Consider the following 15250-nt stretch of genomic DNA (forward strand, 5'->3'; position numbering starts at 1 on the left):
TCACAGCCACAAAATTGCTTCTGCCTCCCTTCTTGCAAGGGATTCTAAAGGAGCCTCATTGTGGAAAAGTTTGTCAAAGAAAATTTCACTCAATTAGTCTAACCTCAGCTCCCTAGGGCCTCTAAGCATAGTCATCTGATTAGCCCAATTTCTCAACAATTCATCCATGTAAAGAATCAAAACCTGGTGGAAAGTATCCTAAAAGGAACATAACATGCCAAAGAGCACTTAAACACAACTGTCCAGGGTTCCTCGTAGGAAGATCAGGTACTTTATTGTGGCAGCTTAGTGAGGCCCTCAGGACTGACAGAGGAAACACTGCCCTATCCTGGATTGCTATGCTACTTATATACATGTATATTCTTCTGGTTAAAAAAGAGAAAGAAAAATAATAAATAAAAATAGATTTTAACAACCCAAACACATGCTCCTCCTCTTCCATTGGGATATTTGAAAAACAAAAGAAATATAATTAAATAAAAATAACCCATCCATCCACTTCCTAAAGATAACAATCACAACAGAGAACATTCTGACCTTTTCTGTGCCTGTGGCATGCACATACATACACATAAATATACAATTAGTTCTGTTCTTTGCACTTATACTATCACACAAAAAATTCTACTCTAACACAGTTTAAGAATTCTAAATCAACTTATGTCATAATTTTTTTGTTATAGGCATGTTGAAGTAATCATGCTCTAGATTAAATACAATTTTAACTATAATTTTGCTGAAAAATCTTTCACAAACACTGTTCCATGTTACAATCTATACAGCCTTTCCTATACATTTCAAATTATTTCTTGAGGATATCTACCACTATTTCAGAAGGATTACTAGATTACAGTGCATAGACAATTTTATGACTCCTGATATATATTATCAGGTTGTTTTTCCTACAGTTTGTACCAACTTAAAAGGTATAAGAGTTTTCAGCTTGTGACACTGTTACCACTGGTATTATCAGTATTTAAATTCCTTAAAATCTAAGAATTGAAAAATAACACAACTTTGCTTTCAGCTGTATATTGCTCTCATTATCAACAATGCTGAAAATGTGTAAGGCTTTAAGTAAAGTGCATGAGTTTCTGTGTGAGAAATTCTTCTCTTTCCTTTACTGAGACTCAATTCTATTCTACGTAGATGAAGTAGCTGAGTCAGATATGCAGTTTGAACAATGTAAGTAGATTTTATTTTATTTATTTTATTTTTTAACATCTTTACTGGAGTATAATTACTTTATAATGGTGTGTTAGTTTCTGCTTTATAACAAAGTGAATCAGCTATACGTATAGATATATCCCCTAGATTTTAAAATAATGACCACAAATAGAAAATGTAACTGAGAGGTAGAGACATAGGAGGCATGAATGTGAAATTAAACCCCTTATGTGAACATTCCAGAGTTACAGGATAAATCCAAGGCAAGGGTAATTTCAATACTCATTCTCCTGGAAGATGGACAGGAGAAAGAACAGCAAGAAAAACTGCAGACACAAAGCTCTAAATTCACAAGCCTGAAGATATCATTCACAAAATGCACAGAAATTGAAGATGAACATTTAAAAATATCTACTCCCTTAAGCAACATGCAATAATGTTCAATATCATTTTAATTAGTAAGCAATAGACCTCTTACTAAAGAGGATGTGAACTTTGTTGAAATATCAGTCACTAAAACTACCTGCTACAATATGAGTGAAAAGAAGCTGAGCTTGAAGATGATGTTCAACAAGTCACTCCCAAAGCTTAAGAGTGTGGTTTAAATGCTGTTTCAATTTGCTCTAAGAAACTGTAAACAGTTAACTTATCACATCTCCACGCTTTAATTTCCAACAGACTAATAAAAAGGAAAAGTATCCCCATACTAAACCCCACCAGCTGTGGCATAACACGACATTGGTATATATTTTTTTAAAGTGTATTTATCAGTCATTAGAAGATTAAAAGTATTTCTGTTTTGTAAGAAGAGTTGTGGAGGGAAGAAGGAATTTAAAAAAACATACAGAATCTCCAATTACATACCTTACAAGATCTTAAAAACAAAACAAAACACACACTACTTTTAGTGAAAAAAACTACACGTTCACAAATAAATGTCTGTTTTGGCTTCTGGCAGACATTCCTTAATCATGGTTATTAATACTCTTGAAGAAATATATAAAACAGATTGACCACATGATTCCCTAGAGAAGAATTATCATTGCACATGCACTAAAAATCCAGGTATCATTTCTTTGAATGCAATAATGCCTATAGTCACTAGAATTAAGAGACCCTGAAGTCACTAACAACATTTTCAAAACTATTACTTTTATGCAAATAATGTCCACCTAACATAATGAACTTAATTATCTGATTTAATGTGAAAAAATACAGAATGCCTAGCATGTTTACTAGGTGGTATGTTCTTGAGAAAATAATTAGTTTTCTAACATAATAAGTAAATTATAAACAGGAAGATGTTGGACATTATATATAAACAAACATAAGAAGACTTTAAAAGATGGAGAGAAGAAGGCAGCACAGCACCCAAGGAACAACATGGTGTTGAGTGCCCTTTCTTCTTGCCTCATAAATTCCAGATTTGGGGCTGAAGAAGCCAGCAACCTGGAAACACCAATGAGCACAGACAAAAAAAGCTAAAACAAATAGACTACTCTCTAGCCAAAGGACCAGGAAAGGGACCACAAAGCAAGACAAAAAACTTTTAGACAATAATTGCTCTACTTCAGCCAAACACCACAGAATAAACTGTGGCCCCAGTCCCACTGAGCTATTAGAAGGATTCAACCCACCTCCCATGTCTGTGGAGGTCCTTGGGGATCTTGAACTCTCCCCTTCCTCACCCAGGGAGGTATCAGTGGAGGCTTAGTGGGGAACACGGCCTCTTCCCCTACCTGGCAGTAACAAAAGTGGTACATCCACTTCTTCTGCCAGAGCAGTATCAGAAATAAGATGCAGAGTCTCATAACACAATACCAAAAATGCCCAGGTTTCAATAGAAATCACTCACAATACCAACCAAAAGGACAGGGCATGGGCAAGAGGGAAGTGGATTTAATTATAAAAGGGCAACTGAGAGGTCTTGTGCTGATAGAAATGTTCTACATCTTGGCTCATTAACGTCAATATTCTGGTTGTGAAGTCACAGTTTCGCAAATGTTATCACTGCAGGACATGGACAGCAACAGTATATAAACCAGAGAGATCATTAATCTGGCAGCCTCAACCATCAAGAATAAACTGGGAGGCAAGAAATTAACTTCTGAAGGTGAATGACCAAAATAGTTTGACACCTATATGTGCAAATTTAAACAAAGTACTCATAGAAGAATCTTACAAAATCAAATTATTTATTCTTCTTTCCCACACATTTCTAACAGGTGTGATTATATTTGTTTAGCTGCAGGTTTGCTTAGATGCACAAATCTGAGGAGATAAATACCTGCTACAAGGAAAACAAAGGCAGCAATACTGAGGCTCAATTGACAATATGAAAATATTGGGGATAATGGGAAGAAACAGAAAACTATTAAAAAACAGATCCAGACTAGATACAATGTGTGGTATTTTGGATTGAATCCTGCAACTAAGAGATTAGTGGAAAACTGGTGAAATTTAAATAAAGTCTGGAGTTTAGTTAATACTAATATACCAAAGTTGGTTTCTTAGCTTTGATAAATGTACAATACTAATGAAAGATGTTGATACTAGGGAAAACTGGGTGAAGGGTGCATGAGAACCCTCTGTACTACCTTTGCTACTTTTCTGTAAACCTAAAACTATTCCAAAATAACAAGGTTATCTATCTTTATGCCAGTACCATGCTGTTTTAATTACTATGGCTTTGTAATATATTTTGAAGTCAGAAAGTGTGATGGCACCAGCTTTGTTCTTTTTCAAGACTGTTTTGGCTGGCTATTCAAGATCTTTTATGGTTCCATATGAATTTTAGAATTGTGTTTTTCATTTCTATAAGAAATGCCATTGGGATTCTGATAGGAATTGCACTGAATTGGTAAACTGCTTTGGGTAGTATGGACATCTTAACAATATTAAGCCTTCCAATTCATGAACATGGATATCTATTTGTTTGTGTCTTTAATTTATTTCATGAATGTTTTGTAAGTTTTCAGTCTACAAGTCTTTCATTTCCTAAGTTAAGTTTATGCCTAAATATTTTATTCTTTTTGATGCTATTGTAAATGGGTTTTCTTAATTTCCTTTTCAGCTAATTATTAGCATATAGAAAACACACCTGATTTTTGTACATTGATGTTGTAACGTGCAACTTTGCTGGATTCATTTATTAGTTCCAGCAGTTTTTTTTTTTTTTTTTTTTGCAGTATGCGGGCCTCTCACTGTTGTGGCCTCTCTCATTGCTGGAGCACAGGCTCCAGACGTGCAGGCTCAGCAGCCATGGCTCACGGGTCTAGCCACTCCGCGGCATATGGGATCCTCCTGGACCAGGGCACGAACACGCATCCCCTGCATTGGCAGGCGGACTCGCAACCACTGCGCCACCAGGGAAGCCCTCCAGCAGTTTTTTTAATGGTGTCGTCAGGGTTTTCTATATATAAGATCATGTCATCTGCAAGAGCAGACAATTTTACTTCTACTATTTCAATTTGTATGCCTTTAATTTCTTTTTCTTGCCTAACTGTTGTGGCTAGGGTTTCCAGTACTATGTTGAACATGCAGAGCAATGGAAATGAATAGAGAGATCAGAAATAAATGCACACATATAGAGTTACCTATAGATCTTCAATAATGGTGCCAAGAATGCACAGTGGGAAAAGGATACTCTCTTCAACAAATTGTGTTGGAAAACTGTATATCCATATGCAAAAGAATGAAACCCTCATCTTACACCACACATAAAAATCTACTCAAAATTAATTAAAGTCTTAAACATAAGACCTCAAACTGTAAAACTCTAGAAGAAAACATAGGGGAAAGGATTCATGACAGTGGTCTTGGCAATGATTTCATGGATATGATATCATAACCAAAATACACATGCAACAAAAGCAAAAACAAACAAGGGAAACTATGTCAAACAAAACTTTAAAGAGCTATTTTTAAAAAAGGACTCAGACTAAAAAAGTACATACCTCTGTGGCCATTTGGTTGGGGGACAAGCTGCCCTAGACACCTCAATTAGCTGACACAAATGTTCATTATATATACAGAATGTTTAAGCAGCAAGACTTGCAAGCTCACTTTCAAAATGAGAAAAACTGACAACCCTAAGCTTTGAATGACATCCAAAGCTGATTTTTCTCATGTTAACGGCATCAGTAGATGCCATTAGAATACAGACTTCCAAGTTCTTGGTTTGTTCTCTTTCTGTTGCTTCCATATGCCTAACTTCCATTCTTTTTTTTTTTTTTTTTGGTGATATGCGGGCGTCTCACTGTCGTGGCCTCTCCTGTTGCAGAGCACAGGCTCCGGACGCGCAGGCCCAGCAGCCACAGCTCACGGGCCCAGCCGCTCCGCGGCACGTGGGATCCTCCCAGACCGGGGCACGAACCCGTGCCCCCCTCATCGGCAGGCAGACTCTCAACCACTGCGCCACCAGGGAAGCCCCTAACTCCCATTCTTGCCCTTCAAGAAAGCACATGATTATTTAAGAAATATTTCCTTTAAAATGGTTATGATAACATTAGGAACCTTATAACAGGTTTCAGTTATTAGCAGAAGATAACTAGCTAGAATTCCTGACTCCAGGGTTATGCTTAATAAATGAAGTGCTAAATAACCTGACTTACTTCAAAAGTACATACATTGGATTTTAATAAGCAAGTCCGGTATTCCCTGGTTCTGAAATTATTACTTGAAGACAGAACGGTTCTGTATGGTTCTGTACAGTTCAGAATGGTTGAACTGTGTATGAGGTCCTTCTGTTGGTAACTATATAGCCTTCTGACCTACAACAATTGACCCATAGGTGTTTAATCTTTAAAGTTGGTATAAGATTTTTAGCTCCTGTGGTGCTACTTACGAAGATGAACATTTCTTGTTCTTTGAGATTTTTATTCCTTAAAACTAAAATATAATTCACTGCATTAATCTTCAATTTCACCCAGAAGATACTCAGTAAAGCTGAATCTTCTATTTTTCTTAGGTTATGTGGCACATTGTGTAACTGCTCTCTTTTCAAGTCTCCATATAACCTATGATAATTTTCAGAAATTATTTACTGTAACATTTTTTCATATGATATTTTGCTAAAGAGAAAAAGTTTCCTGCCTTAGAAAAACACAGAAGATCTTTTAAAAAATAATATACTTTCTATGAAACCTGGTAGATTATGTATAAACACACTAGCTATGCAACAGGCCAAAAATATTAAAAAAAATTTTGCTTGTAACAATGTATAACCATGTGGTCTTCAAAAATTCCGTAGTTTGATGAAAATATCTTTTATTTAAAATTATCTTCTTCTTTGACCTCTGATTGTTTCACCATAGGTAACTCAATTTCTAAAATATATCTAAAACGTCTAAATTTCTAGAATCTCTTAGGATATAAACTCTTTTAATTTGGTGGCTTAACAAAGAGTTTGAGGCCTGCAGATGCCAACCAGAACCCACCTAATTAACAGGGCTTGGCAATGCAAATTTAGTCACTAACTACACCAAGTGTGAAACCCAAATTCCAAGGGAGCCACCTGAGATTTTTACTTTACTCTATTTTTAAATGTATTTTTATTTTAATCACTGTTGTGGCTGTTCCCTGAGGAATTTAAACTACAATTTCTATCTGATGAGCTTGTAAGTAAAGGAACTATTTACACTGCTATGTCTAGAAAGACTGGGACCCAGACTTAATGAAATAAAAATGACAGCACACGCCTATCTCAATGACAAAAACTTAAATTTCAACTTAGTTATTAGCTTGTAACCTACATTTTCTGATACAATTATTATTCTCTCCACCAGTCCTAGACCATTACTACTTGGGTATTTTTACTCTAGTTTTAATTTTTTTCTAGTTATACCTTTCATAGGAGGGTGCATCAACTCTTTGCAAAGTAAGCTTAAGAGAAATGCAAAATTTAAACAATGAGCCCAACTATTTATTTCAAGTCCAGCTCTGAGGAACAGAACATCTGCTTATTTCTTCACATTTGTCTCACTATGGAATGTTCTTCATAAGAGCAATGAAATAGAAATCAAAATATATTTATATTTACTAAACTCCAAACACAAGCAAGGCATGTGCTAGGCACAGGCTAGGTCCTTCACCTATAGTATTTCCTTTAAAACTCACAATAAGGAATCTTAAGGAGGCAAGGGAGCCTTCAGCAATTTAACCAAAAATCCTTAAAGAACAGTGGTTCTCACCCTTGGCAGCACACTGGGAATCGTTTGTGAAACTTTTAAAAATGATGACATCGAAGTCTTACGTCTACAAATTCTGATTTAACTGGCTTCAGGCACGAGGATTTTTAAAAGCTCTCCAGGTAATTCTGATGCACATCTAAGTGTTACAGAAAAATTTGGAAAAACCAGCTTTGAGGACTAAGGTCTCAAGTGAACCTAAAAAAAACTCTATATTTTTACATTTAGTAAAATAAAAGAATACAGGTAATAGACTAAATAAAACATATGAAACTTAATTCCCATTTACCACCATCTATTTCTAGAAACTCTTCGGGGCTTCCTTTCTCCTTTAGTTTCAGTGAGGCATTTTTAAATTCCTTTTGCTTTACTTGTATGCATACTAGGCAATGTCAGTGTCTTTCTTTTTTTTTAATCATTGCCTGATTCCTCCACCATCCCAAAGTTTAATGCCCTTTGACGTTTGGTTTTTGACTCTAGAATTCATTATCCAGTGGTATGTTTGTGTTTAGTTTTAAAAAGTTATTTTTTTAACATGTTAAAAGCATATTATTATTCTATTCCTATTTCAATAGAGGCTTTGCCAGGGATAAATGGTGAATTTAATGCTAGATTCAATTTGCTAAGGGTAATTTATATTTTTGCATCTATTTTTATAAATATAAAAATTTACTGTTTTTCTTTTTTCTGTTTCATTCTTTTCCTGACAATTCCCACAGCTTTCTAGGTTTTAGAATAGTTCAACTAGCACAGCATTACCTGTTCCTTAAATTCTGATACTACAAAAGGAAGAAAGAAAGAAAAGAATGAAGGAAAAAAGGGAGAAAGAAGGAGGAAAAAATGGGGGAGGGAGAGAGAGAAGGAAAGCTGCTGCCAAAAGGATGTCATTAGAAAAGTTAAACGCATTAAACTGTTTAATTGATAGTACATTCCAATAAAACCACTTGTAAAATGAGCATATAAACGTTACTGAGTACTGCGGGAGGGTGTTTTATTGTTCTTTTTTTTGAGGAGTGGGGAGGCAATTTAAAACATTTCTTCCATGGCTATTATACATCTATTTCTACCTGGTCCTAAGTTTTTTGTTTTTTGTACTTTTTTTGTAATTTATATTTTATTTAAAAATTGTCCATTCTGACAAGATTTTCCATTGATTAGCCAAGAGCTGCATGTATAACTCCTGAAGTTATATGTGTCCTTATCTCTAATATTGATATTTATATTCACTCCCCCACCCCTTGATTGTGGCTCACCACAGTAGCAGCTCAGGGAGGTCAGGTGGGCAATGGAGTTTTTTTTTAAGCTCAGGTCCAACTCACAGTGGGACCAGTGGGTTGCCCATCTTGTGGCTATTTCCCAGTTCCAGAATGTATAATTGGAACACACATACTTAGCATCTGGAAGAATCCCCATATTGGGTTCTAGGTTTCCTAAGGCTGACTTTTGCTTTTTACTCACAACTTGAAATGAGTTTTGGGTTGATTTATTTTCATTCTTTCTTGTTTGATAATAACATTACTTAAGGCTATGTATAATTTAGTTGTACCCACATATTTTTATGTGTAATAATCTCAGTGGAGTATGTCACCTAATTAAAAATTGCAAGCTTCCTCTTTAAGATATCATTTTAAAAACTTTATGTGACCAATATTTTTCTCAACAATTGCTTAATTTCGGGTTTCACTTCATTGCAGTCAGAGAATATGACCTATACTATTTCTACTCTGAAAAACTGGAGGTATTTTTGTAAGCCTCGACTATGCTCTTTTTCTAAATGTTTTATGAACATTAAAAAAAATGTATGTTCTATTTATAGGGTAAAATTTTTATTTACAGCTACTAAATTAACTTTACTGATTATATTATTCAGATTTGTCACTACACAACCACTAGGAGATCCTCTTAGGTTCAACTTTACATAGGATCACAAGACTACTATAGGCTATCCTTAGCATCAGTTTACTCAGAAGGCCATGGGGATGACATGATATCGCAAAATGGAAATGTGTAGAAAGATAAATTTTGCACCAATAAAAATGTTATGATAATAGGTGTATTTTTAGAACCCTGTAAAAATATGCTGCCTTTTCAAATGACCATTTTCATGTTTTATGAAAGCATTTCTACTATAAACCAATTTTAGCAGTAAATAAAGCTAATTTTACTGTGTAAATTAAGGACTATCTCCATTCAATTTCCAGCAACAGAGTTATCTCTTTACATTAAAAAAAAATCAATTCTAATACATAACTAAATTAATAAATAAGAGGAAGATGCCCTCCTTCCAGTCATCTTAACATCAGAGTAAAATGACTATATAACAAATGACTATATAACAAAGTGTAACAGAATACTGAATTTAATAACATCAATGTTATTAAATTAGAACGGCCTGCTAGATGTCTAAATATGTTACCACTTAGCAATGCCTCTGATTCTACTTCCTACTGAAAGATATTATTAATATTCATGTTTGTCCAATCTGTGACATAATATACTATAAAACCAAATATGTGCCATAATACATTGATCCAATTATATGTAGTTTCCAGGTGATACAGAGAATGGAAAAGATTTATAAACAGAAACAGTGAAGAAAACTCAGATGAGATTTTCTATTTGCAATCTAAATGCTATCTTTGGATATGCTCAGTTTTCTGAATATCATTTATTTCTGTGTATAACCTTATTAAAGGGACTGAGAACATCAGAGTGAGCCATCTATAGGCAACACCAGCTCCCTTCTCTCTGCTTATTGCTCCAACTGCTTCTATGGTTCCAAGGAGTGAGATCACTGAGCAAATATTACGAGAATCTCTACTTTCCTGCTAAGATGCTCTACAAGGTCAAGCTATCAGGTGAAGGATCGAAGTGTAAGTGCTATATACAGGAAATTCCAAAAGAGACCTTTTAAAGCCAAGAACGTTTAATAAGGAGCCAGTCAGCGCCCTCAATCTACTTCAAAAACTGGGATTATCATTTATCAAATTGTAAACCATCAATAATTTATAAAAATGAAAGAATATGACAGGAATGAAAACTTCCCATTCTGACCATCTGCTGATATAGCAAATTAGAGAATTTGCAGTATTTTAAGACCTGCACTAATTTACTATTTCTGTGAAGGGAAAAACTGTTCTATGGCTGTTTAACCTACATTTGCTGGAGTACCTGAAATGATCTCATACATGATTTAAATTACATTGTGTGTTTACTGTAGTAGGCATGCTTGGCACAAAACAAAGGAATAACTGCACAGCAGTGCCTCCAGAACTGAATTATCTGTGGAAGTCAAGTGGAAAACTCAAAAAACAGCAACACTATGATTAATAAAGATGTAACACTATGATGTCTTTAGAAAACAACACAATTCAAGCATTTCAAAATGTCTGTCCTACTATTACCTTTTAATGTTGGAGTTTATTTAAGTCTCAGAGAACCAAGCCTATCAACATTTATTTTGTTTACATAAAAACAGAGTAATCACAATCAGAATATCTACAATACCCATCCGATTTAAGACCATAAATGATCTTGTACCAGTCTCTGAGAATTACACTTGTTCTTTATTCAAGGAATAAATTCATAATGAAATGAAACTAGTAGAGTTTTAGAAGCAATTCATCAACACCTAGTTACCACAGGCCAGATCTTTCCTAAAAAAAGGTCACCCAAATCTCCAGTTCATGTTAACTGCTGATTTATACACGTTTAAGAAATTTGCTACCACTAGCATCTAATTCAATGAAAAGTTACTGAGAATCCATCTTGTACCATTCTACATCCACACCCTGTATGTAAAACGTGTTTGGGGGGTAGGGTGGAATTAAGGTAACAGGAAAATTAGTGGTGTGATAAATTTTTATATTAAATGGTAAAAAGCTGCTGCATAAAATGTCCTCTGGAATGAGGCAGCACTGTGTGTATGTGTGATGAAGGGAGGAGATAAAGAGAGAAGATGGGGGAGGTGAAGAGGGTGCCGGCAGACAGCAAAGAGAAGATATTTCTCTCAGGTATCCAGGTCAGAAGAAAGCTAGCTGGTTATGTGGTACATCCAATGGCATCGGTATTCACTGGGTGGAAGCAGTTAATCTGTAGTTACATGAATGGCGTAGGAAATGAATGGAGTAGGAAAACACTGTCAAGTTCTCTTAGCAAGCATAACATTGCAAGCCTCTCCCCAACTGTATGGCTAAGCACAGTCTCAAACCTTTTCTTACCAAAAGTTTTCTGCTCTATTTTTTCATTTACTGAGAAATTTTTTAAAAAGCCATCAGATGGTAAATTTCTTTTAAAATACATATATTGGGTTGGCCAAAAAGTTCGTTCGGGTTTTTCCAAATGAACTTTTTGGCCAACCCAATACATCTGGTCTACAATAAAAATAAAGAATAGGATTTGCATGAGAAACACTGGCTTGCTAACCAATTTAGTTAGAACATATAGGTATTCTGTAAAATAGCCAATAAGTGATTTTTTCCCCGAATAATTGAGTTTTACAACAACAACAAAAAAATGACAAAGTGAAAAGATCCCCTTTTATTTAGAGAAGCTCTTGACAGGATGCATTATAGTTTTTTTGAGTGGAACACAATTTTGTTTATAAAAGACAAAACCATTTATAGCATGCACTTATAGCTGTTCAGTTAAAAGAAAATCTGTGGATTTTTGGTGCAGTGGGCCCCACAGGTGGCAGCCTGTCAGGAATGATAAAAGGTAAGAGCTAATGGAGAGGCTGTATGGTTAATAGTTCTAGAGCTTATGGAAATGAACAAAGGAAGCAAAGAAGAGAGCCTATAGTTTGACAATCAGTCACATTACATAATGGCCATTTTCTTAAAGAAAAAAGTGAACATCTATAAAATTCATATGTAAAGTATGCTAAGGAATTATGAGACAAATATCTATACAGATAACTTTAGTTCAAAGGAAAGAGAAGAAACAGTTATTAATAAGCAAGGCCTTCTACCCATGAAATGTGAAATGTAACAATGAAAATGTGGACATATTTCTGGAATTCAGGGTTTATACACTAATTCACAAAATTTAAATGGTATCTGAAGTTTCATGGTCCACTGTCATTTATGCAATCATAACAGATGAATAAGCAAATTCGTGGTAGAATATGGTTGTACAACAATCTTCTACAACACAATCTGACCAGGTCACTCCTTTGATGACAACTCTTTAACGGCTCCCTATTCCTACCAAATAAAACCCAAATTCCTAGCTTTCTATGGCTGCTGTATCAACCACAAATTTATTACCTTCTGGTTCTGTATATTAGAAGGCCAGAACAGTCTCACCGGGCTAAAATCAAGGTGTGTCAGCAGGGCTGCCTCCCTTTCTGAAGGCTTCAGGGGAGAATCTGTTTTCTTGGCTCTTCCAGATCTAGAAGGCTTCTTCCTCCATCTTCAAAGCAATAGCAGGTTGAGTCTTTCTGACACTGCATCATTCTGACCCTCTCCCTTCTGCCTCCCTCTTCACTTTTTTTTTTTTTTTTGCGGTACGAGGGCCTCTCACTGTTGTGGCCTCTCCCATTATGGAGCACAGGCTCCAGACGCGCAGGCTCAGCAGCCATGGCTCACGGGCCCAGCCGCTCCGCGGCATGTGGGATCTTCCCGGACCAGGGCACGAACCCGCGTCCCCTGCATCGGCAGGCGGACTCTCAACCACTGAGCCACCAGGAAAGCCCTCCCTCTTCACTTTTAAGGACTCTTGTGATTACATTTGGCCCACCTGGATAATCTCCCTCATGATCAGCTGATTAGCAACCCTAATTCCACTTTGCTGTGTAACAAAACATAGTCATAGATGATACAACATATTCACAGGCTCCAGGGACTAACTAGGACACGGATATGCCTGAAGATGAAAGAGATTATTCTGCCTACCACACTTATCATATGGTATACCAGGCCCTCTACAACCCGCCTTTTTTTTTGACACACAGTAGGCAGCTAAATAAATGTCTGAGTGACATTCCTGCCACTACCCACAGTTCAGTGAAATAAAACAAAGAATTACTTGTCCTGAGTATTGCAGGATGTTTAGCAGCATCCTTGGCTCCTACCCACTAAATGCCAGTAGCACTTCTCTGGCCTTGTGACAATAAAAAATGTCTTTCAATGCTGTAAGTCCCCTGGGTGGGGGGGGGGGGCGAAATTACACTCAGTTGAGAACCACTATTAAACAAGGATCTACTGTTTGTACGGAAAATTAAATGTAAACCTACTTAATTCACACAATGACATAAAGCCATTTTGACTAGGGTTAAGAAAGTCATCAGTTTCTTCATTTCTTCCAGCTCAGTAAGAAAGTGTGGGGAAGAAATTAATTCTCGTTTAAGTTAAAAGAAAGTTATAACTAACACCTGGATAGTTTCTAGAACAAAATCTTTCCTCTTTTATATCTGTTTTTATTTTAAAGTAATTTATTTCAAGGTGACAGTTCCTGAAAAATCCAATGACTTATTAATATGATCTTCACATAAATAAGTACAAAATTGTGCAAAGCTGTTTTAAATCATTTCACTTTGCTAGGGTTTATGTAAAAATGAATTAGAGTGGCTAGGATAAAATGAAATCCGTATCATTTAATTTGTAAATTCTTTAGTTAACAAATCCTCTTTCATCAGAAGTGATATTTTATTTGTGAACATATCACTTTATACAGGAGAATTAAATCATTTTAATTGTTTTAAATTAATATAAATGGACATGTTCTTTCTCATATTTTCTTCATTTGACTCTGAATCATGGTAGCACACCCTAGCTTTTGGTATAAGCTATGTCTTTATTCACATCACACAGTTAGGGTGAGACAACAAAGAAGCAATTGCTTTCAATGCACTGCTCAAAAGATCTAGCTGGAGTATGTATGTATGTATGTATTAGACTGATCTAAGGAATATTCTAAAAGGAAAATAAATCTGCAATTCTTAGCATCAAAATAGCCAGTCTTACGCCTCTGACTTTCAAACAATACAGTTTTTGCTGTTTTCCAGCATAACTCTTTCCCACTTCAGACCAAGGTGATTAACAATTATTTAATAAGTGTTCAGTTTACCTTAAAAGTTATATTATGGTGAATTTTCAAGTAAAATATCCTTAGAAACATCATTATGAGTATTAAAACACATTGTTAGGCTACAGTAATTAAAATAGGCAGGGTTACAGACTACCATTTGGAGTTCTGAAATAAATCCATGTTAATCTGGCAACGGAGAATCTGATTGATAAAGGTGGCATTTCAAAACAGCAAAGACAAGATAGGCTACTGATTAATTTTGTGACACAAGCCATATGTGTATGTATGTGCATGTATGTATTTATATATTTATATACATATACATATACAAAAAAAGCTGATGCTCTACTTCACTCCTTTATCAAAAAATTTCCAGTTAAAGATTTAAATGAAGTAAGCCCATAAAAACACAAGAAATGATTTCTTAAGAGTGGGGTAGCCATTCCAATCACTCCATAAAACCATACACAACAAAAGAAGAGTTCGAAAACAAAGTCAAAAGCCAAAAAAATGCTGTCAAATTAAAGAGATGAAAACAACTACCACGGAAAACTCAATATACAGTGATGATCTCTCAAAGAGGAGTGCAGATCTGGATTGATCATGTCCTCAGAAGATAGCACTTCATCTTTCAGAAAGAGGGTCAAATAAAGTGAAAAGAAAAAAAAGCCTCACGGATAGTTGTGAGGGGGAATCTGAGAACTGAAGCAGAGACAATTTGCAAAACTGTACCCAGGACTCACAAAACAGAAAAACTATCCTAAACCATGACATGCAAGACAAGCAATCTAAACCCATACTATTTTACCACAGCTCATTTAGATCCACGTATTCCAAGACAAGAAAACTGACAACTGATCCAATGG

The 15250-nt window shown here is 35.5% G+C and overlaps 1 protein-coding gene across 6 annotated transcripts in view; it reads right to left on the reverse strand.

Annotated features, from left to right (window-relative positions):
• IPO11 (importin 11) overlaps positions 1–15250 on the reverse strand; it is a 259477-nt gene that overhangs the window by 35331 nt on the left and 208896 nt on the right. The window contains exon 30 of one of the 6 annotated variants that reach the window (XM_027101036.1): positions 12406–12767. The exons of the other annotated variants lie outside the window; for them this stretch is intronic. Coding sequence (XP_026956837.1) covers positions 12747–12767 — 21 coding nt within the window. The 3' untranslated portion in view covers positions 12406–12746. Of the gene's footprint in view, positions 1–12405; positions 12768–15250 lie in introns of those variants that run through there. 6 annotated transcript variants of the gene reach the window in all.

This window comes from Aethalodelphis obliquidens, unplaced genomic scaffold (genome assembly GCF_003676395.1).
Source record: "Aethalodelphis obliquidens isolate GAN/ISIS:26980383/991018 unplaced genomic scaffold, ASM367639v1 scaffold4, whole genome shotgun sequence".
Lineage (NCBI taxonomy): Eukaryota > Metazoa > Chordata > Mammalia > Artiodactyla > Delphinidae > Aethalodelphis > Aethalodelphis obliquidens.